The 26301-nt window shown below is 35.7% G+C and overlaps 9 protein-coding genes across 9 annotated transcripts; 4 read left to right on the top strand and 5 right to left on the bottom strand.

Annotated features, from left to right (window-relative positions):
• Window positions 1-366: 366 nt before the first annotated feature.
• On the top strand, window positions 367-2093 carry B0P05DRAFT_534023 (uncharacterized protein). Its single transcript, XM_051577277.1, has 8 exons — window positions 367-448; window positions 490-531; window positions 579-711; window positions 763-776; window positions 839-895; window positions 944-1042; window positions 1090-1898; window positions 1956-2093. The coding sequence occupies exons 1-8, from the start codon at window positions 376-378 to the stop codon at window positions 1983-1985; spliced, it is 1257 nt and encodes a 418-aa protein (XP_051436824.1). The 5' UTR covers window positions 367-375; the 3' UTR covers window positions 1986-2093.
• A 1121-nt stretch (window positions 2094-3214) lies between these two features.
• B0P05DRAFT_534008 (uncharacterized protein) lies at window positions 3215-4186 on the bottom strand. Its single transcript, XM_051577276.1, has 2 exons — window positions 3649-4186; window positions 3215-3608 (listed from the first exon to the last, which is right to left on the bottom strand). The coding sequence occupies exons 1-2, from the start codon at window positions 3923-3925 to the stop codon at window positions 3277-3279; spliced, it is 609 nt and encodes a 202-aa protein (XP_051436823.1). The 5' UTR covers window positions 3926-4186; the 3' UTR covers window positions 3215-3276.
• Window positions 4187-5172: 986 nt separating this feature from the next.
• B0P05DRAFT_585373 (uncharacterized protein) lies at window positions 5173-6471 on the bottom strand (the record flags this gene model as incomplete). The annotated part of the gene is made up of 6 exons (XM_051582431.1): window positions 5173-5336; window positions 5388-5405; window positions 5478-5561; window positions 5612-5893; window positions 5944-6382; window positions 6436-6471. 6 exons carry the CDS (start codon window positions 6469-6471, stop codon window positions 5173-5175), a joined length of 1023 nt encoding a protein of 340 aa, XP_051436822.1.
• A 2040-nt stretch (window positions 6472-8511) lies between these two features.
• Window positions 8512-11752, top strand: B0P05DRAFT_533999 (uncharacterized protein). The gene is made up of 9 exons (XM_051577275.1): window positions 8512-8806; window positions 8971-9690; window positions 9712-10257; window positions 10305-10482; window positions 10525-10770; window positions 10819-10962; window positions 11007-11231; window positions 11273-11376; window positions 11441-11752. Exons 1-9 carry the CDS (start codon window positions 8598-8600, stop codon window positions 11691-11693), a joined length of 2625 nt encoding a protein of 874 aa, XP_051436821.1. The 5' UTR covers window positions 8512-8597; the 3' UTR covers window positions 11694-11752.
• Window positions 11741-12841, bottom strand: B0P05DRAFT_533996 (ubiquitin-conjugating enzyme E2D 1). Its single transcript, XM_051577274.1, has 5 exons — window positions 12463-12841; window positions 12342-12420; window positions 12277-12293; window positions 12157-12234; window positions 11741-12114 (listed from the first exon to the last, which is right to left on the bottom strand). The coding sequence occupies exons 1-5, from the start codon at window positions 12484-12486 to the stop codon at window positions 11986-11988; spliced, it is 327 nt and encodes a 108-aa protein (XP_051436820.1). The 5' UTR covers window positions 12487-12841; the 3' UTR covers window positions 11741-11985.
• A 1698-nt stretch (window positions 12842-14539) lies between these two features.
• On the bottom strand, window positions 14540-15622 carry B0P05DRAFT_466263 (uncharacterized protein; the record flags this gene model as incomplete). The annotated part of the gene is made up of 3 exons (XM_051574318.1): window positions 14540-14825; window positions 14892-15198; window positions 15262-15622. The coding sequence occupies 3 exons, from the start codon at window positions 15620-15622 to the stop codon at window positions 14540-14542; spliced, it is 954 nt and encodes a 317-aa protein (XP_051436819.1).
• Window positions 15623-18191: 2569 nt separating this feature from the next.
• Window positions 18192-21404, top strand: B0P05DRAFT_533986 (kinase-like domain-containing protein; the record flags this gene model as incomplete). Its single annotated transcript, XM_051577273.1, has 12 exons — window positions 18192-18247; window positions 18301-18486; window positions 18525-18668; window positions 18714-18840; window positions 18885-19322; window positions 19408-19500; window positions 19562-19747; window positions 19793-20035; window positions 20081-20194; window positions 20240-20726; window positions 20771-21105; window positions 21155-21404. 12 exons carry the CDS (start codon window positions 18192-18194, stop codon window positions 21293-21295), a joined length of 2550 nt encoding a protein of 849 aa, XP_051436818.1. The 3' UTR covers window positions 21296-21404.
• On the top strand, window positions 20949-22780 carry B0P05DRAFT_25061 (uncharacterized protein). Its single transcript, XM_051573336.1, has 6 exons — window positions 20949-21105; window positions 21155-21486; window positions 21553-21678; window positions 21751-21810; window positions 21863-22491; window positions 22559-22780. Exons 2-6 carry the CDS (start codon window positions 21429-21431, stop codon window positions 22658-22660), a joined length of 975 nt encoding a protein of 324 aa, XP_051436817.1. The 5' UTR covers window positions 20949-21105; window positions 21155-21428; the 3' UTR covers window positions 22661-22780.
• B0P05DRAFT_533977 (cytochrome P450) lies at window positions 22569-24619 on the bottom strand. The gene is made up of 8 exons (XM_051577272.1): window positions 24295-24619; window positions 24160-24232; window positions 23992-24110; window positions 23783-23942; window positions 23400-23722; window positions 23255-23341; window positions 23091-23210; window positions 22569-23045 (listed from the first exon to the last, which is right to left on the bottom strand). The coding sequence occupies exons 1-8, from the start codon at window positions 24589-24591 to the stop codon at window positions 22680-22682; spliced, it is 1545 nt and encodes a 514-aa protein (XP_051436816.1). The 5' UTR covers window positions 24592-24619; the 3' UTR covers window positions 22569-22679.
• Window positions 24620-26301: the final 1682 nt, after the last annotated feature.

Here is a 26301-nt window from a genome sequence, read left to right as displayed (position 1 = left end):
CTACTGAGTGTATATCATTCATATACATGAAGGATGCGATTGAAGTTGATACAGAAGAAATAGTTGATTTGACTCAATCAGCTTCTATTGTTTATTTGACTATTTGTTTTCTTTATTGATTCAATTCATATCTGAGAGATCAAATGTCTTCTACTTCTTTATTTTTAGCATGTATTTTATATATTTTAGATGGTTTATGATACAATAAAGTATAAAACTAAATAAGGAAATAGTGTGTGTAAAGCCAGCCCGCTCTTTTCAAAGAAACGTCATGACGCATAATGTAGATGGTTAATTATTTTACCGAAAGCGGCTGGTATTTGAAATTGAACATGCACAAGAAAAATAATATTTCTTTTTCTTTCGTTTTATATAATGAAAAAAATAAACAGTTTTGCTTCTGGAGTTTCTTCTTCTATCAATTCGCCTATTCCAACGAGTCTAGCTGGTGAGTGAACACTTTTTCTTTAGATATTAAAGCGTGTTTAGGTGAATGCAAAAAGGCTGCCAAGATTTTGAATGGATTTATAGGTAAAAAAAAAAAAAAGGCTAGAATTACATATTCATATCATACATAGATCCTGGACAAGGAATGGATAAAATCATTCCTGAAAACATTTTGATGAACGCCAAAGGTTTAGCTATCTATACTGTACTCAAAGCAGGATTTTTGTTTTCTGGCCGTGCTGGTAGTGGCATTGTAGTGGCAAGGTAAGCATGATTTTCTTTTCGTTTTACAACGATATTGACCAAGTAGTTTAGATTGCCTGAAGGAGGTAAGAAAAAAAGCAAAGTGTTACAAGTCAGTGTTTAAAATGATATCATTGTATGATGATAGGTTGGTCCGCCCCTTCTTGTATTGGTACAGGTGGTATTGGTGCCGGTGGACAAATTGGTAAAGTGATAAGGTTAGCGTTCACATCGTCTTAATACAGCACTATAGGTGCTGAGTTGACAGATTTTGTTCTCGTTTTGAACACAAAGGAGGCTGTAAAAACATTTAGTCAACTCGGCAACATAACACTAGGTGGCAATGTGTCTGGTAAGTGTCGATGGCCAGATTACTCATAGCATAACTTATTGGCATAGTTGCTGCTGGTCCCATTGGTCGTAATGCAGAAGCATCTGGAAGTGCAAGTTTAAAGCACATCGCAGCTATTTATTCTTACAGTAAAACAAGAGGATTATTTGCTGGTGTTTCACTTGAAGGGTCTGTGGTCATTACTCGTAATGATGCGAATGAAAAGTTTTACGGCCAACGTGTTACTGCTAAGGAATTGTTAAGCGGCACCATTCCTCCTCCACCTGAAGCAGATGCCCTTTACAGAGCACTGAATGCTAAATTTCATACGCTGGGTACACAAACATATACAGCACGTTCTGCTGACGGATCTCCTACCAGCCCCATCAGTCGAAGTGGGACTTTTAAAAGTACTAATATCTCAGCACCCGGTACGCTTAGACAGCCTCCACCTATTCGTCAACAAATAGGTGGCTATGGTGCACCATTACAGATTCAACAGCAGCCTTATAATACATCACCTACATCGCCTCCTTCTTATCAGGCTCCTTCTTATCCCAATACTTATGGACAAGATACTAAATCACCTGTCACCACAAATTATAACTCATCTTACAATCAACATTCTAATAATAGTTACAACAATATTAATACAAATCATAATGACTATGCCACTCAAACTGCTGCCAAACGAGCTCCACCTCCACCTCCACCTAGTAGAAAACCAGTAGAACCTACAGCTAAAGCGCTTTATACATTTGAAGGACAACAGCCGGGAGATCTTAGTTTTCAAGAAGGGGATACAATTGTAATTGTGCAGAAGACAGAAAGCCAGGATGACTGGTGGACAGGGAAGTTGAATGGTAGACAGGGCATTGTAAGTAGTCATAACACAACAAAGTACATAAAACGCTTATATTGTTTGTTTTTTTAGTTCCCGGCAAACTATGTTCAACTCCAGTGAATGAACAATATGTAACGAAAAAACACTCCCCTTTTTATCACAATAAACTTTCTATGCTAAAGATGTACTTGCTGATCAACTTGATTTTTAGTATTTATCTGTTGTTTTTGAATCAAGGACTAGAAATTTTTTAATTTGTCTCACTTAAATAGTTATTTACACCGTTCAATTCACCATATTTGGATTTACAACTTTACTTAATGCGTCTTTTTGAGGTTCATGATAGCTTTGTGCACTTTTAGTTGCATAGGTAATTTTAAGCGTGCTGAACAAGCCGAAAACGTGTCGGTGTTGAAATACTGAACCCTCTTGCGAAACATCCATTGTTGGTTTATGCTCAAAGCTACCCTCTTTGTTCTCAAAAGCGTTGTGTATTATAGCAGACCTTACTCGAAAATAAATTGAGTATCGAATGGTGTAAGAATAAGCAAACACATACTAGTCAATATCAACTGGAAAAGGCCTCTTTTCAGCCATTCATAATGTATAAGAAGCTTTGAACGCAAATTTGAAGCCAATGCTCCAATTAAGTCATCTTTTTCATCTTAATAGACCCGCTTTCTTTTTGCTGGAAGTACTTAGGCATGACCTCACCTGATTTCAGTTGGATTAGACCTACATAAGAGTCATTCCAAAAATTCCTGATAGAGGTTTGTCTTTTTTTCATCTTCATGGGCTCTCGTGATCCCGCCTGAGCCCAAAATTCATATGGAGTTTCTAGCAAATATGGTCACAATTTTTTTTTCTGCTCGAGTTAAGGTTGAACGACCCCCCTTGATTCATCCTTCAACTCTTCGCGAGCAAATGACCAAACGTTTTTCCCATTTTGGTGAAGCCCTGGATCTAGGATTTCATATGGATGGTGCTGTATTTTTCGGCCAGGGCTACGTCGTTCTTGACCTAAACAATCCTCACAAGACTAAGCCTGAACAACTTAGTCGAGTAGTGGATTGGCCCGAATTTGATCGTGAGCTTCTGCTTATGTGGGATGAAATGCCCCAATTTTGTCGTTTTTGTCAAAAATCCTACCATTGTCGAGCAGATTGCATGGAACTCATTAATACTCGTCGTTGTTATAACTGTAATGAGCGTGGTCATATCAGCCGTGATTGTCCTCGTCGTAATCATGGATCAGGCCGCCCTCCTAATAAGCGTATTGGGATTACAAAAGATAAGGCTAGTAGATCAGGCTCCAACCTGTCCAATGAGCAATTGGCACAAAGTGTGAAGCCTAAGCAAAGTGTCTATCGTTCCTCTTATTTAAATAGCAACTGAGACTATTCAAACACTTTCAAACGATATTACAGTAGTGGAGCATGAATTGATGGATCATTGAAGGTTGGGCTGTCTTTTGTCGAGATTTATATAGAAGTGTGTTGAGAATACTGTCCTTTTTAGAGGGCCATCGTAACATGAGTGTATTAAAGAAACTGGCAATGGATTCAATGCCTGATTGTTGTTGTTGAATAAACGAATAAAGAAGTTCATGAATACGATCTGAGGCATATAGGGATTCAAGACGAGCTAAAATAAGAGGTGATATCACTAGAGAAGGTTGTTTTGCTTCTTGCATAACCACATCATCATTATCATTGTCGTCATCATCATCAGAAGAGTCTGAATCTATCCATATTAATGCTTATTCTTGTCTGCTTCTATTTACCTTGATCTATGATAGTTTTGAAGACAGGCGTATGATAGAGCGTAAATGTCATGATGCGGATATGATGATCAGGGTCATTCAAGAGTCGAGAAAATAGGTGAGATGCAAAAGGATGTTTTATGCTGGGTAAAAGTACTTTCTTAATCAACAGACAGACAAGCCAGACCCAAGAATCACCTGTAGGCATCACTGTGAGTTGAGCTGCGTATTGTTCTAAATAAGCTGTGTCTTTCTCAGGCTGATAAAATAAGAGCAATTGTCGAGTCAAGATAATCATGTCGATAGGACCAATAAGATACTCATCAAAGATAGCATTGTATTTGTCTGAATACGTTCTGCACTCTTTAAACGAAGACGCTCTTGTTCTCGTTGTTTTCTTTCAAGTTGAGCTTCGACCATAAGCGACTTCTTATCATCGACTTTTCTAACACTACCCAAGTTGATGTTGCGTCTTGGTTTATAGTTGCCTTCAAAACTGAAATTCATAATGAGAAAGAAAGAAGGAAGAATGAAAAAGAATTAGTAATTCAACATGAAAATCAAGCTTTTATTAAAAAAAAAATCAAGCTTTTGCTTAGAACTGCATAAAGACGTAATTTTATGGCTTTGGCTTAGTGACAAAAGCTGTATATTGATGTAAGGAACACAGCAATCTTGCTGTTAAAATCTTGAACAAATAGGCAAAAATGTTTACGAGGTTTTTCGCTCATATCATGTCAGTTTATAGTATAACTGTTACGTAAACATATTCACCAAAAACCAGAGCCTCTGGCATTCATTTTGAGTACTTGAGCTTGTTGATAGCTCTATTTTTCGCTCCATAGCGTCGAAAAAAACACTAAGAGTTGTCAAATCGAGCTTTTTTCATGAGTAGTTCTCTCTGGTCGAAAGGTCGTTTTGATCAAATTTTACAACTCGCTTTTTTTTTTCCAAATCAACTCTAAATGCACTATAAACCCTAATAGATACTGTCTGTAGATATCTAGAGCATTCATGAGGGCATAAACAGGGTTTATGCTACCTTCATAAGTCGAAGAAATAGAGAAAGACTTCATCATTGAAACTTTTTTTTTGCCTAATGTCTTTGTTACATGAGCAAGTCATAGAATACCAAATTGTTTATTTCCTTAAACCTAAAGGAATAATTGTGCATGAAAAAAAGTACTAAAGCATTGGAGGAAATTTACTTCAACTTACATGAATATCCATTCTTTTGGTTCAAAGCTTGTCGCTGGATTCTAAAAGCGGACAATGCTCTGGTCAATGAACATAAACCAGCATTAGCAGAAAGAAAAAGTAATGCTCAACGAATCAATTCTTTAATGCGTTCTTTTCATAAACAACGATGTTCTCGGAAAGGATGTTCAATCAAGTTAAAGACGTTAGTTGGCCGATCAATAGAAAAAAAGATGTCCCCGTTTGAAGTATAAGAACGATGGTTTATGTGGTATTCAAAAAGAGAAAGGGGGGAAGGAGAATTTACAGAGAAAAAAATTACAAGTCTTCTACGATGCATGGGATGACTTATTGGCTGACCTTTTCAGTCAATTCAGGAATTGCCTTGAACAAGTCATCAACAAGACCATAATCAGCAACTTGGAAGATAGGAGCATCAGCATCCTTATTAATAGCAACAATAGTCTTGGAGTCCTTCATACCAGCAAGATGTTGAATAGCACCGGAGATACCTATATTTCATCCTGTTTAGCTATTTTTCCCACGACTCTTTGGTCACTTACCAACAGCAACGTAAAGCTCTGTATACAAAAAAAAAAAAAAAAAAAAAAAAAAAGTTAAATCATGCTATGTGTGGCTAAAACAAAACTTACCAGGAGCAACGATTTTACCAGTTTGACCAACTTGCAAAGAGTTATCAACAAAACCAGCATCAACAGCAGCACGAGAGGCACCAACTACCACAGTTAATCATCTTACATTTCTCACAACCACGTGATCTAATTACCTGCAGCACCCAACTTATCTGCCAAATCATACAACATCTTGAAGTTTTCTCCATTCTTCATACCGCGACCACCACTGATAATACGCTTAGCAGAACCAAGGTCAGGACGATCACTCTTTTGGATTTCTTCACTGATCCATTGAGTTAATGCAGGCTTTTCAGCTGAAGGAGCAGCTTCTTCAGCAGCACCGTCGTCCTTGGTACCTGCAGCTTCAAAGGCAGTACCACGAACAGTAACAACCTTTACTTTATCGCTTGATTTCACAGTGGCAATTGCATTACCTAGATGACATGACATCAGTATCCATTTTCCTTTTTCATTATCTCCTTACCGGCGTAAATAGGACGAACAAAAGTATCTTCGCTTTCAACAGCAACAATATCAGAGACAGTAGCAACGTCCATTAGAGCAGCAGCACGAGGAAAGATGTTCTTGCCAGTAGCAGTGTGACCTGTAATTAAATGGGTGAATCCAAATTGTGCTTGAGCTGCAACAAGAAGAGGTGCAATATCTTCAGGCATGGTGTTGGCATAAGCAGCATCTTTAGCTGTCAATACCTTGGAAACACCAGTCAACTTGGCAACTTGCTTCACAACACCTTCAGGGGCATCACCTGCAACTAAAGCAGAGATAGAACCACCCAATTTGTTGGCAGCAGTCAAAGCGTTCAAGGTAGCACCGCTGATAGCACCATCTTTGTGTTCAACATATAAAAGTGTGTTGACACCAGCACCTGTTGCATAGAAACGCTTAGCAAGAGTAGCGCGTGCCTGAAAGAGTTTGAGTTAGTCATGTTTTTTATTTTATGTTTTTCAAAATTTACTTGAAGAGCAATGCGTGAAGTAGTGGAGGCAAGCATCATTAATGAATTAAGAGTTGTATAAAGAAAAAAAAGGAGAGAGAAAAAAAAAAGAAAACCTGGGGAAATGTGAAATCCATTATCAATGAGATTTAATTGCATCTCCGCAACATCTGTCAACGTCACGCTTTGATGAAGGAACTTCACACAGGACATGTGAAAAGAAAGAGAGAGAATGTTTAAAAGACTTTTTCATGGGGTACATTCTTTTGGCTTACTTGAATACCTGACATTTTAATCCATCATGGCACACAATACCATATACATAGAGTAGATGATGATCTTTACGAAAAAAAAAAGTAGATGTGACGTGACAAATGATGATCTATCACGAATCCAAAAGACGATGCTGTTTTGTTTTACAAAAGATGTATATACGCATCGTTGCTCTTAAATGTGTGTCTCTGAGTAAAATCCTGATTTAGAGAAGAACGCATTTTTATGCCATGGCGATCCAGGCCCGACTGTAATTCAAAGAAAAAGAAGCTCAGCCAATCACCTCTTTTTGTACAGCTAACCATTTTTATGCTTGCCTTGAAGAAACAATAAGCTTCAATGTACATGGTTGAAATCAAATTTGAACCTTATTTAATGATTGACATGCTCTATCTACTTAGCTATAGCATCTTCTGTAATAATACACTAATGCTGTACATTAGCTATATCTCCTTTAAAGTAAAGAAAGAAGCAAAATATGCACGCACAGACATGGCTAAACATCATCACATAAAACAAAATTCTGGCAAATGAGTACATGTCTTTTTAGACATGCTTTGAACTCATAACATTGTTTTGAAAAAGAAATGTATTGCAATTGTGTAGTTTGACGGTCTAAAAGTACATTGAAACAGTAATAAATAAAAAAGGGACTATCGTTTCGACACCATCTGTTATCAAGAAATACCTCATGATGATCACTTTATCTATCAGAACACATATACCAGAATTCTCTTGGCCTACATTGTATAGTGCCTTTAGTATGTGAGCTTGTAGTTTGCCATTATATCACATCTAATACTGACAAAGGCGTGAAAAATCCCTTTTTTTAAGTCACACAACACAAGGCAACAAGGCGCATGGTAGCACAAATAAGCATTGGAAACTAACCAGACACTGTTTATTAATCTATGAACATGATTGGAGTCAATTGAGGATCAAAAAATCAACAAGGTCAAAATGGCCATTTTTTGTATTTTTTCTCAAATAAACCCCTTTGACCGAGATTTAATTTCCGAACTATTGTCTTCTTTTGGACTTTGTGACATCAAATGTGGAGCTATCTACATGTTTCAATACTCAAAACAAGCGCAAAAACTGGAATCATCTAACTATTGCTTTCACTTGTCAATTTTACTACAAAGACAAAAGTTTAGGAGCAGAAAACCTCCAGAACAAAATATTGACTTTTCTCAGAGTTTTTGTACAAAAAAACCTATCATTGCTACATCAGAATGTCCATAATGTAGGTATCTCTAGCTTTCATCAAGACACCAAAAAGAAAGGAGCTTGCTTTCTAGCATTTTAGAAGCAAAAACCGATTTTACTTATCAGTTCAGAGAAAATTTCTTGCCTTCAAGATATTGTATTTACACTCCGAAGAAAAAAAGTTTGTTGCATGGATACTACCATAGTTTGAATTGGTTCCCTTGATTTCATTCATATGTAAGCTTGGCAATAAAGAGGAAAGAGTCTTTTTCGTACCTCAACTATAGTATATTCTTCTACGATATTGAGTACCATTCTTGTATTGTAATACAAAAGAGGACATAAAGTCATGCAGTGCCATTCTTGGCTGACTAAAGCCTTTTTTTTGTTGTATTGATCATAAGTCATACAGAGCACAAAAGAATACACAATGTTACCTGCCTTTAGGATTATGCTATCAATATAGAAAGCAATACTTTAACATTGAGAATAAAATTGTCCACAAAGTTTGCTTTCCAAGGGAATTTATTCAGGAACATAAAAAAAAAGTTGATCTCAACCTAAAGAGAGATACATGGATAGAAACTGTTAAATAAGTTAGTGTTTCAATACAGTCATATTGACTATGACGCGTTGAAGTTCATTCTTTTTTTTCAGAAAAAAAAATTAAACCCTTTATTTTTTTTTTTTCGTCGATCATCATGGAGAACAAGACCATCGAAAACACTCAAAATGACACCCCAGACGAAAACAAACAACTCGTCGAAACAAACAAAACACTAGCCGTCTCTGAAGAGTTTGAAGACGACGATGCTGATTTCTATTACGAGGTAGAAGAGATTGTTCAAATGTACATCACAGACACAGGTGTACGCATGTTTGAAATCAAATGGAAAAATTATGGACGAGAGTAGTAAGTAAAACACGCTCATACTTTCGTGCCACTCATATTGTATAGTGTATAAAAGAATCTGCTTGTTCCTTAACTCAATTTTTTTTCCTATAGGAGCAACACCTGGGAACCCGAACACAATCTCAATTGCCCAACCATTCTGGAAGAATTTCTCAAAAGAGAGGAGAGAAAAAAATAGAAGACACAACCAACCGAAAGAAACAGAAACCAAAAGAATCATCTAGGCAACAGCCAGGGGAATCAAGTCATCCGAAAGGAAAAGACAAGAGCCCTATCCTTGTAGAAGTACATGAAAAAATTGAAGAAGAACCGGATAAGAAGGGGAAAAAAAAGAAAAAGACAAAAGAGGAACGAAGACGAGAATTGTTGGAAGAAAGTCATGACTTGCAAGCGATGGAAGAGACAAATCGAAAGCGAAAAGCCATGGCAGAAGACAAAAAGAAAAAGGATTTGTTTGACAGACAGGATGAACAGGCTAAGAAAAAGAAAAAGAAACAGGATACGTTTGTTGTGCATGCTGTCAAGGGAGAACCTGGTAACAAAAAAAGAACAGACGTTCATCCTAAAGACACACAAGATGAAGACACAACCACAAAGCGCAGAAAACTAGAGGAAGAAGCTAAAAACAAGAATGAAGAACCAAAGTCAAATGGTCCTCAGACAAATGGAACTACGCCTACTGAAAAAGCATTGCCAAAGAGAGCATTGACCATCATAGGTTCCTCAGAGCATAAACTGCCCTCAGAATCCTCCAGCACTAAATCTCTGACAAGTAATCACGCCAAAGCAGCCAAACCAAAATTAGGAATTTCCAAAGACTATAAACCTTCGTTTACTAATCTCAAACGACCTATTTCCTTGTCGAATCCTGTATCCAGTAAGTGCGTATGATTCAAGAATAGCTTTACTGATATAGAGAAAGAACTGGACATTACAGAAATTTTGAGACAATCTGTAGGAGGCAAATTACCGTCCATACCTAAATTTACAGCTACACAAAGGTTAACGAATCAAGCCAAATCACCTTCTTCTCCTACGCAAAGAGAACCTGATCCATCTGACACGGTACAAAAACAGTCCAATTTCAATGCAACTACTTTTACTTCCGAACCCGTCACTCAACCTTCTTCCAACACGCCTTCCGTTTCATCACCTTCTTCTCCTTCTATGAGCCAACGTTCGTCTTCACCTCCTTCGACCACTCCTCGTCCTGCTGATCAGAATCCGCGATCAAGACCGAATGAGCCAGAAGCATTGCCGATGCGACGACAGACTTCGAGACCCGATCCTCGTCTGATTGCAGACAATCAACGTAAATTGCGTATTCAGAATTCAACAGCATTTCCTACACGCTTTACAGCAAACTATGTTCTCAAAAAAGGAGATAAACTCATCTCTTCTGTTCAAATAGAAGGCAAGCAGCATTGCTATCATCAACTCAAAATACAGCAAGTATACCTGCTCTTGATTATTGAATGACTAACATGATCTATAGAAAGTTGATTGAAATAAGCGGTGATGATGCCCATACAGTCAAGATCAGTTCATTTTTATGTTTAAAGCGATTGGATGAATTCTTGGTGGATCGTCCTTTTAGTTTCTTACATATTACTGCTAAAGATCGATTGATTGAGCTCAGTAAACTCAAGAGCTTTTTACAAGTGAATGAAATGGTAAGCTATACGATACACATCTGTTTACTTATATGGCTTTAGGTGGGTGTTGTGAGCCATATAGATGCCCCTACACATGCATTGGTTGTCTTGTCTGAAGCGGATGCAAAGAAACTAAAAAACTTACCCAAGGATATTGACCTGGCAAGTTCTCCTTATACACAGTTGTGTGCTATCTTTATAGAGCATTTGCCTCCTAAACCAAATGTTGAATTCAATGACCTTGATTTACCTGACGAAGAATTTACATGGCTTCGTGTTGCCAACTATCTGAAGTTTGATAAAAGAGCAAGTAACAGAATCTTGATGCTCAAATCACTCACTCTGCTTCTTTAGTTAATTGACTTGAGAAAAACCTCTAAATTTCATGTCTATGGTCAATCAGATGCTGCTCAATTATTAATGCGCGTAGTAAATGGAAATAAGGCTTACAAAAAACCAGCAACACCAGATCCTTCTAAGCCAATTTATGTGATGATGGTAAAATGAGATAGTATGGATCCCAATTGACTGATTTCCTCTAGTTTGATCGTGCTAATCAAGTAGCCTTCTCTCGTAATCTGCTTAAACACAAAAGAGAACCTTCAACACAGATATGGGAATTTGGTGCACCAGATCTTTCTTATCCAGACATGATACCTCCTAGCCCTATTTTCCCTATTAATACAGGTGGTTTTGTGACAACAGACATACAGAACATGATTGATAATCCTAGTATTCTTGAAAAGATATCTGAATCCATTAGCAAGGTAAAATGATATATACATACATATAGGCTGATATTTTTTAGTTTAATAGTTTTCCTGTAGTCTATGGTGAATGGAAATTGATCATTCCTCATAACTTCATGTATCATTTTACCAGAGCCATTCAAGACGGAGAATCTGCCACTAGGTAAAAACTACATACATACATACATACATACATATATACACAACAGACTTATACATCATGATAGAGTACAAAATTCGATTGTTTCCATCACTGTCGGTTTAAGTAAAGGAGACATACAAGTCATGCGTCTCTGGCCTGCTGAAAATGAAAATCTGGATGCTGTGGATTATATGGACAAGATTTTACGCTACTATTACAAGTCTTTTCAATACTTTGTGATGGTAGATGATGTGGGTTCTATCTCGGAGGAGACAAAAGAAAAGCATCGTGGCCTTGATTTTATCAAAAGTGATGATTTGTTCTCCACATTTACTTAGGCTTATTTTATTTATTATACCTTTATTTACAAGCAATGATATATGACATGATTAAGGAGTAGATGCATACTAATAATACACACACACAACATGAGTTCCCTTATTGTTCTTTATATATATATACATAAATATCTTACCTTTTCTACATATTCCTTTGCAATTTTGTTAAACTTTGGTCTGTTACTATTGTACATTTCAGCAATAGAAGCAACAAGTGCATCATCAGGATTAGGTGTCTGCAATAAACCAGAAAGTGCTTGTAAAACTAGGCTGTATGAATGTACATTGTTTATCATAGATATAGATGCTTACCATTAGCTACTTTGGTAGCAGGTTTCCAGATATCTGGCTTCAAAAGATCAACACAAATAGAACCATCGTCATCAATATTGGGATGGTAAATCTTGGTAGTAAACTTGATCTAACACTCATCAGATGACGCGCATCTTATTACTTTCTTTACCTTGGGTGGTTTAAAAGGATAATCAGCAGAGAAAGTGATGTCTAGTTTAAAATGACCACCTTGATAAGGTGTCCCTTGCTTTATAAAGATGAATAGAGTGTATTGTGTTTGATTACTTACAGGTCCAGTCAATACACCTAAAAATAAACTAAATGAGATGACTTGTGACATGACTCATAACTTACCTTGCCAATGAAATAAATCTTCTTCAATAGGACCTGCACTAATACCAGCAGGTGGGTTTTTAGTCAAGTCTGATAATTCCTATAGGCAATATTATAACGCGTTATTTGTATCACTTTATACCTTTTGAATTCTTTTTAAGGCCATAGTAGAATGTGATAAAAGAATAAAATAAATAATAATAACATCATTCTTATTTTTTCAACATCAGTTTGAGATTCAATTATTCAAGGAAAACGCGTATTCGAAAGTGCATTGACAATCTAAAAGCATGAATAAAAGAAGCCAATCATTTCACAGAATAAAAATGAAATAAGCCTTTTTTTTTTATAGTGTCCTTAAGAGAATAACCTCACATTGGATGCTAATTGAGAAAATATTGCCTACATATTAAATTTTGATATACTGCAGTATCATGATTTGAGTGTACTGAACCACTTTTAACAGTAAAATTTTTGCATTTGTGATCATAATAGACAAAATGAAAGAGGAACAATTTAATTTTTACCAGAAACAAATAACCTTCTGAAAATTGACATGTTGGTCAAACAAACCAATGTTTTTTATTATTCTTATTAAAGATAGAGTAAACGTACAAAATATGATGTGTTATATTATACAATGATAACATGAATGTCCAGAGATATTGAGTTAACTGGTCGCTATAGCATTCATCTTTTTTTTACTAACAATTCATAAAAAAGTGTATATTCAAATCAAATGGCAAGTAGGTAGCACATACATACACACACACTCATATACATATATATATATATATATATATAAAACCGGCAAATGAAAAGGGTACGGCGCGAGAAAATATAGCTGAAAAATAAAATAAAAAAAAAGGGAGTTTTATCAACTAATAGCAATATAGTCTCATTAGCCTACAAACAAAGATATATCTATTCTCTTGCTGGCTTAAAGTTTAAGCCAATCATAAAAAAAAATAGGCATGTCTCCTACTAAGAATGGAAAAAGAACCCGAGGTAGGTCTTGACAATTTAAAATGGTGTATGGAATGTTTAATTGTTCCATCTGTAACCTTGTAATTCAGATCTCCCACTTTGAAATTTCCTTTTATATTGATTAATTTAAAATTTTAAAAAATCATCAAATTTATATGTTCAAATACTAAAACTATACACTATATATTCAAGCGCTATTTTCGGGGGTAATACAATCTTATCGACAAATTATATAGATTGAATTATCCATGGGCGCACAGACTACAACTCTCTGGTATTTGTAAGCGAAAATAGAATATAAAAGAACGTTACACTATTTTAGCATATTTTGAGGCGCAATACATTGATCAAGGGAAGGAAGGGGGGATTGAAAGAAGACAGAACTGTGTTAATGATGGTCCTTCTATTCAATGGATAGTGTTTGATATAGAGAACTAAAGTGCTCAATGACATCAATATAGCAATATAACTATTAAAAAACGCATTGTTACACTGTACTAGTAAAGAGAGAGATATATATCTCACATTGACCATATTAAAACACTTGCCATGGATTCCTTCTCAGAATCATGACGACAATGCAAATACAACTAAACGCCCTAATGTTAATAACTTGGTTTAGTCAAACTTAATTTACCAAAATTAATCAGTGTGGCCAAATTAGGATTTTGACTATAGTCCTTATACAAGAAGTTACATTCCATGTCATGCATATAAAAATGAAAGAATGACATTGGTCAATACTTTAAACCAAGACAATAATGGGCTTACTCATGTACTACCTCTCCTAGCATAAAGTGTTTAACCTATCTATCTAACCCTTTAACCCAAGGCTATATATGGACTAACGGACATTGAATTCCAACATGACAATGGTTTCCGTATATAAATTTTTTATAATGACAAATCTGATTTACATAATGGGTTCCAGAACCCTTAGTTATTGGCAATGAAAGGAAACACAGATTTGTGTAATTCTCCCTGATTTTAAATAGGAGTTTTTTCTATTTCAGCTCGTGTGTAAAAAAAAAAAAAGAGGGGGATCTTCTAGAAATGAGCTAATTTAAATGGCGCAGTGTCACCTATTATAACGGGTACACTTGTTTATACTGGCTCTTTTTAATTTAACATTCTTTTAAAAAGACAAGAGAAAGGCATATAAAGAGAGTATGAATGAGTCCCGAATACTCGGACCCAATCAAACATGAAATATTTAATATAAACAATAAAATTTACTCTTTTCGTTTCGACAGTTCCAATTCAAGTTCTAATTTCCTTACGGATAAAGCATCACGATCGAGTTCGATTTTAGCAAGTTGAATAGCACATTCCATCTTGTGCTGTTCATGTTTTGATCTTAATGCTTCATATTCTGCTTTTTTGGCTGCATACGATGCTTGTTTCGCAGCATACCTTGCTACTTTGACATGGGACCATTCTTTCTTTCTAAACAGTTCTTCTTCTTCTTCATTCTGTACGACTGGGGCCAGGTCAACTCCACCGACACGGGGAAGTGTCCTATATTTGTGTAAGCTTCCATCATTTGTATATATATATATATATATATATATATATATATCTTACCATGATCCACGGCGCATTAAATGAGGCGGAATACTTAGTGCTCTTAGACGATCTTCATTTAGATGCGGTAAATTGTTGTCTGACTCATAATCTGGACGGGGTAATATTGTACTAGGTGGTAAATGATGTGTAGGACTAGATTGATGTCGATGAGAAGAATTAGATGAATAAGAAGAAGGCGTAGGCATATGTTGCAAATTAGGGGATGTTGAAATAGGTGGTAGAAAACCAGCTTCATTGTTCCTTGTACCAAATAACTGTTTACATTCTTTATAAAATTTACTGATTTCCTTCATTTTATCTATTTCTATCAGTCAAGCAAAAAAAAAAAAAAAAAAAAAAAAAAAAAAAAAAAAAAGAAAAACTTTACCATGAATTAAACTCTCATCTGTTGTATGAAGTTGAGACCTTAATTGTTCTGCTTCTCGAAACCCTTTTTCTAGTGACATTAATTTCGATCTTACGGAGATAGCCATATATTCATCTCCATCAAATAAATTCTTGGCTACTTCTCGACATGCTTGCGCCTTATTACGTGCTAATTTACCCTCATTCTCTGGTAAAGTAAGCCAGTGAAGGATTTTTTTGACTTCCTCATCAGACCAGTACTTGTAGTTGCGAGGTTTCTTTGATGAGTGGTGATGTTCCTGAGGTGATTCAGAAGAGTGAACTGAAGTTGGTGTTTCTGGAATAAACTTGACGTCCCTTGGAGGTGAGTCAGTAGCTGACATAATATTTACAGATAAGAAGTTATAAAAAGGAAAGAAAGTTTAAGCTTATTTAAAAAAGAGAGACTGTCTACTTTTATACATGCGTAGAAAAAGATTCAAGAGCCGAATGTTAAAATGAAACATTCTTTTTTCTTTGAAAGGGTCCAAGTGCCTAATATTTTTTCCTTTTTTTTTCCCTCTCTCTCTCTTATATATATATATATATATATATATTGAAAACGTAGACTCAAATATGCTTTTGTCTGAATATAAATGAATGCACTGCGTCAACGCTTTTTTTTTTTTTTTTTTTTTTTTTTTTTTTTTTTTTGGTTGGGTAAAGGCATTGTCACACCCAAAAAAAAAAGTAACCCCAGGTCTCAATTGCACTTTGAACTCTTTCAAGAATGATGTACACACATTTTATTTACATTTTCAAAGTTTTAATTGTTGTCGTTACTAAATGATTTTCTATAAATGTATTTCATACTTTTTAAACAATTAAAACTTCTTTAAAGTTCAACATGATCAAGAAACTAAAGAGACTAAATCTCGAAGTCTGTCTTCTTTTTGTTTACTGCAAACATAGAATACATGCTAAAAAATTCTCTTTTTTTTTAGCATGGAGTCGGGAAGGACCGAAGTATGATCTTCTCTGTTTTCGATGGACCTTCAACAAAGATTTTTTTTTGTATTCCTTGAATAAAGACATGTAAAGGTACATATACAGTTTTTACCAGCGATGTTAGTTTTTTTTTTTTCTTCTGGATAAAACAAAGCCAACTTTTAGAGAATTAAATTGCCTAATTTAGATGAAACTGAAAAGGAAATTCACATATAAGCGTTGATGTTTGGATGTATAGCTGTAATCATCTTCATGTCTCTGAGACAAACTGTGTAAGTTAAGTGATATAAGTTTTCTAATTGTTGGTGCTATTGATTTTGCTGTTATCATTGGAAAATAAGCGGGCGTCCGCTACCTTTCCAAGTTGATAAAGCGAAAAAAGGATTCTCTGTTCTAACCAAAAGACAGCATTGATGAAGTCCATTTAGATGATCCGTTGAAGGGTAAGTATGAATTTAAACAGTTCTATATCATTTCTAGCCATTATTTTTGTACAAGCATGCTATGTAGGAATTGCCAAGAACGCAAGTAACATCCAGTACAGCATACACATCTTATGTTGAATATATTCTGAATCATATACATGCATTCTTCGAATTCTATGACAGCTCTGTTGCAAAAGATAGGTTTTTTTTTAATATACCAAAGTCGACGACAGGCAGCGGAGAAGATGGTGGGTATTCCGATGTATGGTAGCTCGAAATATAATAGAGCAAAAAGAAGAAGAAAAAGAAAAAAGTGGAAGATGTCCCGAGCACAACAAAAAAGTAAGCAGCATGTTGTTTTTTAAAAAAATAAGTGGAAGCTATTACCTTATACCGAAAGAAAAATCGAGGTAACATTGATCGTTTTTTGTGATGGCATGTTCGGCAAAGATATGATGAAGTCGAAAGGCAATCGCTGTGGGGTGACAGGAGAACTTTGGCCTGTACTTAAAAACAGAGAGAGATGGAGGTTTGATCGCTGTAACAATCAATGAATTTTGTACATCAAAAGTCTGCAATAACTGTCAAGACAGAAAATCATACTCGTGGTAACATTATACTAATATGTGAAACCTGCAAAATACTGTGGCAGCAAGATATAAACGGTTTTCTTATACACCATCCTTTCTCTTCTTCTTAGGGACCACTCCCTATCGTACATGTTCGAACTCAAATAGAGAGGGGATAGCTAAAGAACATACCATTCACTTTAAAAAGCAACCATTGTTGTATGCTTATGTAATTATTTAAAGAAGAGGAAGTAAATTTTCAACAGATTATTTTATAACAATAAACAGTTTGATTGTTTATCGCACATAAAGAAACCAGTAATTTATCAAATTAAAGATAAATTTGTGTTAAGAACACTGCATAATAAAATGAAAAGAGAGATACGAATAAACTAAGAACAGCTATGTATACATTTATATTTTTAGGACTGCTTCTTCCTGGCCACAGTGGCATGAACCATCCCTTCTCTATCCGTAACTCTGCGAATTTCGGTCTAAACATGTCCGATAGGGGATGGCCCCCAAGAAAAAAAAGGGGGGGGGTGAAATATAAGACACTTGGATATAAATACTGGGAGAAATATGATGACAATTATGAATAAATTTCTTGGACATGTCAAATTATAAAGAACAAAAAGATTCAAATTTATCAAATTTATTCAATATTTTAACAGGACTATCTAGTTTTGGGCCACACGCCACTTTTATATAAAACAGAAACTTAAAAAAAGCTTTGGTCTTGTAACATTATATGATCTAGTGATAGGTTCTTATTGCATTTCTTATTCTTACACATTAGATGTTCTTATCAAACTTACGGAACTGAATGCTGGACTTCAAACAGAAATAGAGCAAAGTAAGTAACCTTATAGATTGACCAACATAAAACCATCGTCTGTATCACTAGCAAGCGTCACAATGCGTGAATTAAAAATACGGTGTTTGAATCCTCCAAGTTGGCATTTCTTTTCATGGATTTCTCTTATTGTTTAACAAAAGATATACAGTTGCCTGTCTCTGTTCGGATGTAAATAATATTACTCAATAAAAAAAGAAAATGTTGCTTATTATGCTGTATAGTGCAACACTAGAAGGAAAACATCGCTTGAAGTCAACTGAAAGGCAAGTGGATAAAACACGTGTGTCTACTTACACTTTGAATAGTCCTTTACCCGATGTCTATGTGACAGTACAACTCTATGGCGATAATAAACCACTAACAGTACCTGTCAAGACAAGTTATAAAGCTTTTAAGAACCACTGGAGGTATATATAAATAAAGTGATCTTGTTAATCATGTTTAGTTGGAATGAATGGTTGACTTTACCTATTCGATACTGCGACTTACCTGCTTCAGCACAACTTGCTATCACCGTATGGGATGCGATAGGTCCTCGTAAAACAAAACCTATAGGAGGTACAACATTTCAATTATTTGGCAAGCAATGGTAGGGCTATCAGGATGAAAATGTAATGACTGATCATTTGATTAGTACGCTTCGAAAGGGGAAACATAAATTACATCTCTGGCCTGATTGTGAAGCAGATGGAAGTCGAGACACAACTACGCCTAGCAAGATCAAACAAGATCAAGACAATGACATGAACAAACTAGAAAAAGTAGGATAGACTATACAAAAGTTTATACTGATTGATTTCCATAGCTTGTTAAACGTTATGATTGTGGCGATATTCGTCCTGAAGAATGGCTGGATGTCATGGCGTTTCGTCAGATTGAGTCAATTCACAAGACACTGTCTGCTGCATCTACTGCTTTAGCACTCTATATTGATCTACCCAAGTTTGATTTCCCTGTGGTCTATGGTGAAATGGAATATGATTTGCCAGGCCCTTTTTCAAGCACTGGACAAACTGTAGGTGAGACCGCCATGAAAGCAGCCATGAATCAACAGATCTATGCCATGGACCAAAGGGACACAATGCCTCAGAGAACAGCCACTCAATATGTACTTGTGTTGGACACAGATCTTCAAAGAGATAACCCTGTGGAAGCCAAACATCGTCGTTTAGTCAGAAGTCATCGTAATGGTCCTCTTGACCGAGATCTAAAGCCAAATCCCAACATACGTGATGAACTAAATGTGAGTCTATGTCAATTTCCATGTATACTGATCTTTTTTTTTTTTTTTTTTTTTTTTTTTTTTTTTTTTTTTTTTTTTGTATTAGAGCATCATGTCTTATCCTCCCACACAGACATTGACACCTGAAGAAAAAGACTTGGTTTGGAAATTTAGATTTTATTTAACAAGAGAAAAGCGAGTATGTGTATATAACATAGAGAAAAAGGGAGACTGATGTATATATCTATATGGATCTATAGGCCTTAACCAAGTTTTTAAAATGTGTTGTCTGGACAGACAGTATTGAAGTACGACAAGCAGTTGATCTATTGCCCTTATGGGCTGATATCAATGTAGATGATGCATTAGAACTATTAGGCAAAGATTTCGAAAACAAGTCTGTTCGTTCTTATGCTGTCAATCAACTTAGAAAAGCAGACGATGATGTGAGTGATAATCAGTGTATTGTATATCTTATAGTGATTATGTAGGATTTATTGCTGTATTTATTACAATTGGTACAAGCACTCAAGTTTGAATTTGTTGAAGATAAAGATGCAGAATTCGATAATTCATCGTTGTTACAATTCTTGATTGATAGAGCCATTAAGAATCATGTGTTGGGTACTTATTTTTACTGGTATCTTATGGTTGAATTACAAGATTTACAAGACTTGAATAATCGTAAATTATATGCTAAAGTGGCATTTCGTTATTTCCAAGACCTTTTACAGGTATGCGTGTATAAACAAAAAGATCATGGACTGATGTATGACCAGATACCTGATGGTCATAAACGACGTTTGACATTAAGAAATCAAGGTTATCTGATTGAAGTATTATCTCAATTAGCAGCAGAAATAGCCACCATGAAAGAATCTCGTCAAAAGAAGGCAAGTGTACAAGCGATATTGACTCTGTTATTGACTATCAAATAGATTGATCATTTTAGATCAAGATTAAATGACCCCAAGAAACCTATTCTGAAGGTCAATCCACTTCAATTATTACTGGATCCATCCAAAGATATTGTGGGGATTGATCCAGCCAAATCGACTATTTTTAACAGTAGTCTTGCTCCTCTCAAGATATGCTTTTTATGCAAAGACAATACGGAATACCCTATTATTTTCAAATACGGTGATGATTTGAGACAAGACCAATTGGTCATTCAGATCATTTCTTTAATGGACAGGCTACTATTGAAAGAAAACTTGGACCTTAAATTGACACCTTATAAAGTGATGGCCACAGGTCCGGATCAAGGCATGATGCAGTTTATTCCTTCACAATCACTTGCTGCTGTCTTGAATGATCATCAAAACAACGTACTCAGTTTCTTTCGCCAACATCATCCAAGTAATGTGCCTGGTAGTGTCTATGGTATTGATCCCAAAGTCATGGAGACCTATACTCGTAGTTGTGGTAAGTTCTTCTCTTTGTTGAAGAGCGTTCTCTAACAAACCTAGCTGGTTATTGTGTGATTACCTATTTATTAGGTGTAGGTGATCGTCACCTTGATAACCTGTTACTCTCTCCAGATGGACATTTGTTTCATGTTGATTTTGGTTTTATCTTGGGTCGTGATCCAAAACCATTTCCTCCACCTATGAAACTCTGTAAAGAAATGATTGAAGCTATGGGAGGTGCTAATTCACCTCATTATGCGCAATTTCAACAATATTGCTATACAGCATTCACAACCTTGCGTAGAAATGCCAACCTCATTCTCAACTTGTTTTCTTTAATGGTCGATGCAAATATCACAGACATTAAAAATGAACCTGAAAAAGCAGTGATGAAGGTAAATGCATTTAACATGACAAATATAAAATGACTGATTAAAATGACAGGTACAAGAAAAATTTAGGCTTGATTTAACTGAAGAAGCGGCTATTGCTTATTTCCGTGGTTTAATATCAGAAAGTGTCAATGCTTTATTCCCACAAATCATGGAAACAGTGCATAAATGGGCTCAATATTGGCGAAGATAAAATATCATATTCACATGCAATCACACTTTAGTCAGCAAGTATTTTAATTTCCCCGCATTTGTGCTTACTCTAGTTTTTTTCACATTAAAAAAAAATACCTCTTCCTTTCTTTTTCTTTTTTTTTTCTTTAACTATGGTCTTCAAGACAAAACTTACTGAATTAACTGGTATTCAACACCCTATTGTTCAAGGTATAGAAACCGTGTAAATAAAGTCATTGTGTTTGATAGAATATATATATATATATATATTTATAGGTGGTATGCAATATGTGGGTACGGCGGAAATGGCTTCTGCTGTCTCCAATGCAGGTGCTTTAGGTATGATCACTGCCTTAACTCAACCTACACCTGCAGACCTTCGTGCTGAAATCAAACGTTGCCGTAATATGACAAAAAACCCTTTTGGTATTAACTTGACCTTCCTTCCTGCCATCACTCCTCCTCCTTATGAAGAATATGCTCAAGCTATTATTGACGAAGGTATCAAGGTTGTTGAGACTGCTGGTAACAACCGTAAGTTGATCTCTATTTATATCAAACCTATCTAAAAAAAGACGTTTTATAGCTGGTAAATACATTAAGATGTTCAAGGCAGCTGGTATTGTCGTACTTCATAAATGTACTTCCATTCGTCATGCTTTATCTGCTCAACGTTTAGGTGTTGATATTATCTCCATGGATGGCTATGAATGTGCTGGCCATCCCGGTGAAGACGATATCACCGGTTTGATCTTGTTGGCTAAATCTGCCAAGAAATTGTCTATTCCTTACATTGCCTCTGGTGGGTTTGGTGATGGTCATGGTTTGGCTGCTGCTTTGGCCTTGGGTGCTGAAGGCATCAATATGGGTACACGCTTTATGTGTACTGTGGAAGCACCTATCCATCAAAATGTAAAGGAAGCCATGGTCAAGGCAGACGAACACTCTACTTCACTTGTATTCCGTCCATTCCGTAACACATCTCGTATCTTCAAGAACGACATTGCTGTCGAAGTCAAGAAGAGAGAACTTAACCCTGAAGTCAAGTTTGATGATGTACGTGAATTAGTGGCAGGCGCTCGTGGTAAACAAGTTTATGTGACAGGTGATATTCACTATGGTGTCTGGACAGCTGGTCAAGTTCTTGGTTTGATCGATGATATTCCTACTTGTCAAGATCTTGTTGCTCGTATTGTTCGTGATGCTGAAAATATTGTTAGTAATAGATTGAACAAGATGCTTATTCCCAACAGTAAATTGTAAATTGATTTATATATAAAAGAGTTTATTAGTATCGTTTTTCAAAAGTAATATCAAGTTTTTCTTTTGTAATCACCAAACCCCAAGCAATGCCTCTTTTTTTCAAGACATTCTTATGGGGTGAATCAGTAGGAAGTGTCCATTTAAACTTTCTTACTATCATTAAAAAAAAGGGAAGTGAATAATTGGCCAACTATACAGATAAACTTACACATCATGGAGAGAACAACGCGTTGTTCAGCTAAACTGAAATTCATACCAATACATTGACGACCACCATTGCTGAAGGGGGCCCAAGCAACACCTTCCTGTTGGTCAGCTTCACCTCCAGGAAGGAATCGATCAGGATCAAATTTGTAAGGATCAGACCAAACATCTGGGTTATGATGAAGATTATAAATATCTACAGCAAATTCAGAGCCTTTAGGAATAAAGTGACCTGCAATTTCAATGTCTTCAAGAGCTGTACGAAGTGTTGTATTATATACAGGAGAATGTCTTCTCATGGTCTATTAGAATGATTAAAAAGGTTCCATAAGATAGTAAAAGCTTACTTCTTTCATAATCATGTTAATATAAGTCAATTCTTTTGTTTGTTCAATTGTAGGAATAATATCTTGAGGAGCATCACCAAGGACACGAATGGCTTCCTCTCTTGCTTTTTCTTGAAGTTCCTATTCAATCATAAATATATATTGAGCAATAGAAATTAACTTACAGGATTGATGGCCAATTCATAAAGAGTAAAAGCAAGCGTATTGGCAGTTGTATCGTGGCCAGCCAAGAAAAAGATACATAGATTACTCTATATAAAAAAAAAAAAAACTAATTAACACTAATTCAAGAAGTCAACATTATTTTACTCGTAATTCTTCGTTAGTTAGTTTGGCACCCTCTTCATTCAATTCACTTTCAATCATCAAAGCTAATAAATCCTTATCTTCATCGCGCGTCGTATCCTTGTTCTCGTGCACAAGTTTTCGCTTATCTTCAATAATCTTGTCAAGGTTCTGTAAAAACTTGTCTAGATTATCATGCACTTCTTTTCGTTTCTTTTGTAAATAGAGATACTTGGTATCAAAAGCAGGGAAAAAGATGTAAAATGGATGGCTCATGCCATCTTTAACAGAGTCATAATAACGCACCCATTGACTGTTTTTATCACCCAATGCATTAAAATCAAAATCTATAAGATACATTAGAAAAAAAAAAGAGAGAGAGAGACTTCTTTAAAGATAGTATTTACCAAAACCAGTGATGCCAATAGCATCTAATGTCCATCGTTCAAATAAGTTAAGAACGTCAATTGTATCTGAACCTGAGTCTTCCATTGCTTTGTACATTTTTATGGTAAGATTGCCAAATGCTTTGACGGGCATAGAACGTTGAAAAGCAGGATTAGCAATCTAAAATTTGGCCTATGAGTCTCTGCTTTTTTTTTTTTGTCTTTTATACCTTTCGATGTCTTCTCCAATCTGCACCACTGAGCAATACAATATTAGGGCCACCAATGAATTTCGAAATAAGTGTGCCTTTAGCACCTACAGCTCGATGTGCTTTGGGAAACGAAGCCTCTATACATAAATCAATGAGACTGTCTAGAGTATGTATAAATTCACAAACCTGGTTTAAACAACACTTGTTTGACTGCCACTGGATTTGCTAATTGAATAGACCAACCTTCTACGATAGGACGCTAAGGTAGTACAGTGTATGACATGAGTATGATTGCACAAAAAAAAAAGTAAGATTTTTTACCATGTAGATACCATTGGATTCTTTTAACAAGGGCATACAGACTTGTTTTGAATAAGTCTCAAACAGATCATCACGAAAACAATATTTAAGAAAAGAAAGATAGCTAACATAAGGCAAATGTCTTAATTGTTTAGGTGGACGATTGAATTTTTGGATTGTGGTGTACAATAAGGTTAAAATGACAGCTGTGCTCACGGATATAATGCCAGCTCTCTTACGTATTTGAGGTGAAACCAACTGCATCCATGCTTCCAACCGATTACTTGTTATTTGGATTAGATCTGTAATTAAAGCCATACTGAAAGGGGGAAGAGAATAAAAAGAAGAAGAAAAAGAGTATATTTAGATAAACGGACTCACTGACGAGTTATCTGCGCGAGTCGGATAATAGATTTAGAAGACAAGTTTTAATGCACTCTTTAAATAAATGATGAGCGTTTCCCAAACACAAAGATCGTTTGTGACATGAAGTCATTGTCTGCTGTCTTACTGACATACTAGAATGATCCAGGCTAGAAGTAGAGGAGAGCAGAAGGAGTGACAGACAGCCACTCGGCCCCATTCACGGGCCTTGAAACATTCAACCGTGCTTAGAAGTGAAAAAAATAAAGTGCGCGGAAAAAAGCAAATGTTGATTATTGTGCTTACGTTTACTGCTTTATTTATGTCGCACTTTATAGCAAATCCGTATCTTCGAACAATTTAATATCATTGTGATTAAATTCATCTTTTTTCCTGACAGATTTGGGCTTGGTTCAAAATACATGTCTACAAGCAAAAGAGATAAGTCCTTTTACTGTCTTTCCTTTTTTTTTTTAAGCTATGAGCACCAGTGTCACGCAAATGCAATTACAATTTCTGTTTCTTTTGCTCAAGATATACAATGTATACAGTCACACCGAAAAAAAAAAGAAGGCTGTTTTTTAATGATTTCTGAAGATAGAATTGCATGCTTTCCATCCTTGAATAAGTTCCCTCAAAGCATAATAGATTAGCACTGTAAACCATGTAAGATAAAGGTTAAGGTTATTTAGCAAAATAACATATAAAAAAAAAGAGAAAGAGCTGACCACTTTTTGCTTCAACCACAGCTTGGTATTGGTCAGTCATATTGTGTAGTAGTATGAATGTAATGAGTTTAGTAATGATGCAATTGAGAAAATACAATGGTAAGTATGTTCTCATTTCTTGAATTATTAGAATTCAAGAAAACAGAAAGAAAAAACAATTGTCTGCTTTTAGCAATTTGCAAATAGCATCATGTGGAGTATATGTAACTGGATATTTAGTATGTATACCTACTCTGAAATGGTCATGTTGGGATTTGCGAAACTGCAATTATAACAGTCCAGGTACAATTAACTCAGAGTCAGTGTAAAAGTGATATAATGTGTCAAGCTATGCTTCCTCGACTTACAATCCTGTTGTTTGCATTGTCTTTTGCTTGATTGTTATTATATCACTTATCTAATTGGGCCCCTTGATCTTGCTTTATATACAATCATTATACGTTGTATTATGTTGGTGCTGGTGCTGGTGTTGGTGTTCCTGCTGCTTCTGCTGCTTCTGTTGGTACTGGTGTGATAATCCTCGGTGCTGGTGGCGTGGCTGTTGCGGTGGGTAGTGATGGTGTTGTTGATGATGATAATTGTGCCTTGAGCAAAAGTGATTTGTCTAAATTAATCAGAAAGTTTCATCAAGAAATGTTCAACAAGATCCTCTTTCCTGTACCTCTGGTTCTCTTTTGTTGGACTGGTTGGCTCCGCCACCTTCTAACACTGCTGCTGATGCCATTTGCTCTGCTTCTGTGTCCTCGACTGATCAGCTGCTTGCTGATCTTGCTGCTGCAGTACAGTATGCTTAGTCCTCTCTTTGTGCTGTTGTACGCGTTTTATGTTGTCTGTGAAATACTGCATAACAAAAAGAAAAAACAAAAACATATTTATTATGCTGCAATCACTTTTGCCCTGTCATAATCATCTGACTCATTAACACTGCCTGTTCTGC

Source organism: Gilbertella persicaria (genome assembly GCF_025201335.1).
Source record: "Gilbertella persicaria strain CBS 190.32 chromosome Unknown B0P05scaffold_11, whole genome shotgun sequence".
Lineage (NCBI taxonomy): Eukaryota > Fungi > Mucoromycota > Mucoromycetes > Mucorales > Choanephoraceae > Gilbertella > Gilbertella persicaria.
The sequence above is the reverse complement of the archived record's forward strand: the minus strand, read 5'-3'. Positions and strand labels throughout refer to the sequence as shown.

What these genes read in the sequence shown, in the direction of transcription:
- B0P05DRAFT_534023 (XM_051577277.1), top strand. Translation starts at nt 376, where the DNA reads ATGAAAAAAATAAACAGTTTTGCTTCTGGAGTTTCTTCTTCTATCAAT. An exon ending in GATTTTGAATGGATTTATAG is followed by an intron (nt 532 to 578) that starts GTAAAAAAAAAA and finishes TATCATACATAG; the next exon opens with ATCCTGGACAAGGAATGGAT. An exon ending in TGGTGCCGGTGGACAAATTG is followed by an intron (nt 896 to 943) that starts GTAAAGTGATAA and finishes ACAGCACTATAG; the next exon opens with GTGCTGAGTTGACAGATTTT.
- B0P05DRAFT_534008 (XM_051577276.1), bottom strand. Translation starts at nt 3,925, where the DNA reads ATGATTATCTTGACTCGACAATTGCTCTTATTTTATCAGCCTGAGAAA. An exon ending in CAAAACTATCATAGATCAAG is followed by an intron (nt 3,609 to 3,648) that starts GTAAATAGAAGC and finishes TAATATGGATAG; the next exon opens with ATTCAGACTCTTCTGATGAT.
- B0P05DRAFT_533999 (XM_051577275.1), top strand. Translation starts at nt 8,598, where the DNA reads ATGGAGAACAAGACCATCGAAAACACTCAAAATGACACCCCAGACGAA. An exon ending in TGGAAAAATTATGGACGAGA is followed by an intron (nt 8,807 to 8,970) that starts GTAGTAAGTAAA and finishes TTCTCAAAAGAG; the next exon opens with AGGAGAGAAAAAAATAGAAG. An exon ending in AGCCAATTTATGTGATGATG is followed by an intron (nt 10,963 to 11,006) that starts GTAAAATGAGAT and finishes GATTTCCTCTAG; the next exon opens with TTTGATCGTGCTAATCAAGT.
- B0P05DRAFT_533996 (XM_051577274.1), bottom strand. Translation starts at nt 12,486, where the DNA reads ATGGCCTTAAAAAGAATTCAAAAG. An exon ending in CCTTAAAAAGAATTCAAAAG is followed by an intron (nt 12,421 to 12,462) that starts GTATAAAGTGAT and finishes TATTGCCTATAG; the next exon opens with GAATTATCAGACTTGACTAA. An exon ending in ATCCTTTTAAACCACCCAAG is followed by an intron (nt 12,115 to 12,156) that starts GTAAAGAAAGTA and finishes GATGAGTGTTAG; the next exon opens with ATCAAGTTTACTACCAAGAT.
- B0P05DRAFT_25061 (XM_051573336.1), top strand. Translation starts at nt 21,429, where the DNA reads ATGGTCTTCAAGACAAAACTTACTGAATTAACTGGTATTCAACACCCT. An exon ending in TCAACACCCTATTGTTCAAG is followed by an intron (nt 21,487 to 21,552) that starts GTATAGAAACCG and finishes ATATATTTATAG; the next exon opens with GTGGTATGCAATATGTGGGT. An exon ending in TTCGTGATGCTGAAAATATT is followed by an intron (nt 22,492 to 22,558) that starts GTTAGTAATAGA and finishes TATATATAAAAG; the next exon opens with AGTTTATTAGTATCGTTTTT.
- B0P05DRAFT_533977 (XM_051577272.1), bottom strand. Translation starts at nt 24,591, where the DNA reads ATGGCTTTAATTACAGATCTAATCCAAATAACAAGTAATCGGTTGGAA. An exon ending in TAACTAACGAAGAATTACGA is followed by an intron (nt 23,342 to 23,399) that starts GTAAAATAATGT and finishes TTTTTTATATAG; the next exon opens with AGTAATCTATGTATCTTTTT. An exon ending in ATGAATTGGCCATCAATCCT is followed by an intron (nt 23,211 to 23,254) that starts GTAAGTTAATTT and finishes ATGATTGAATAG; the next exon opens with GAACTTCAAGAAAAAGCAAG.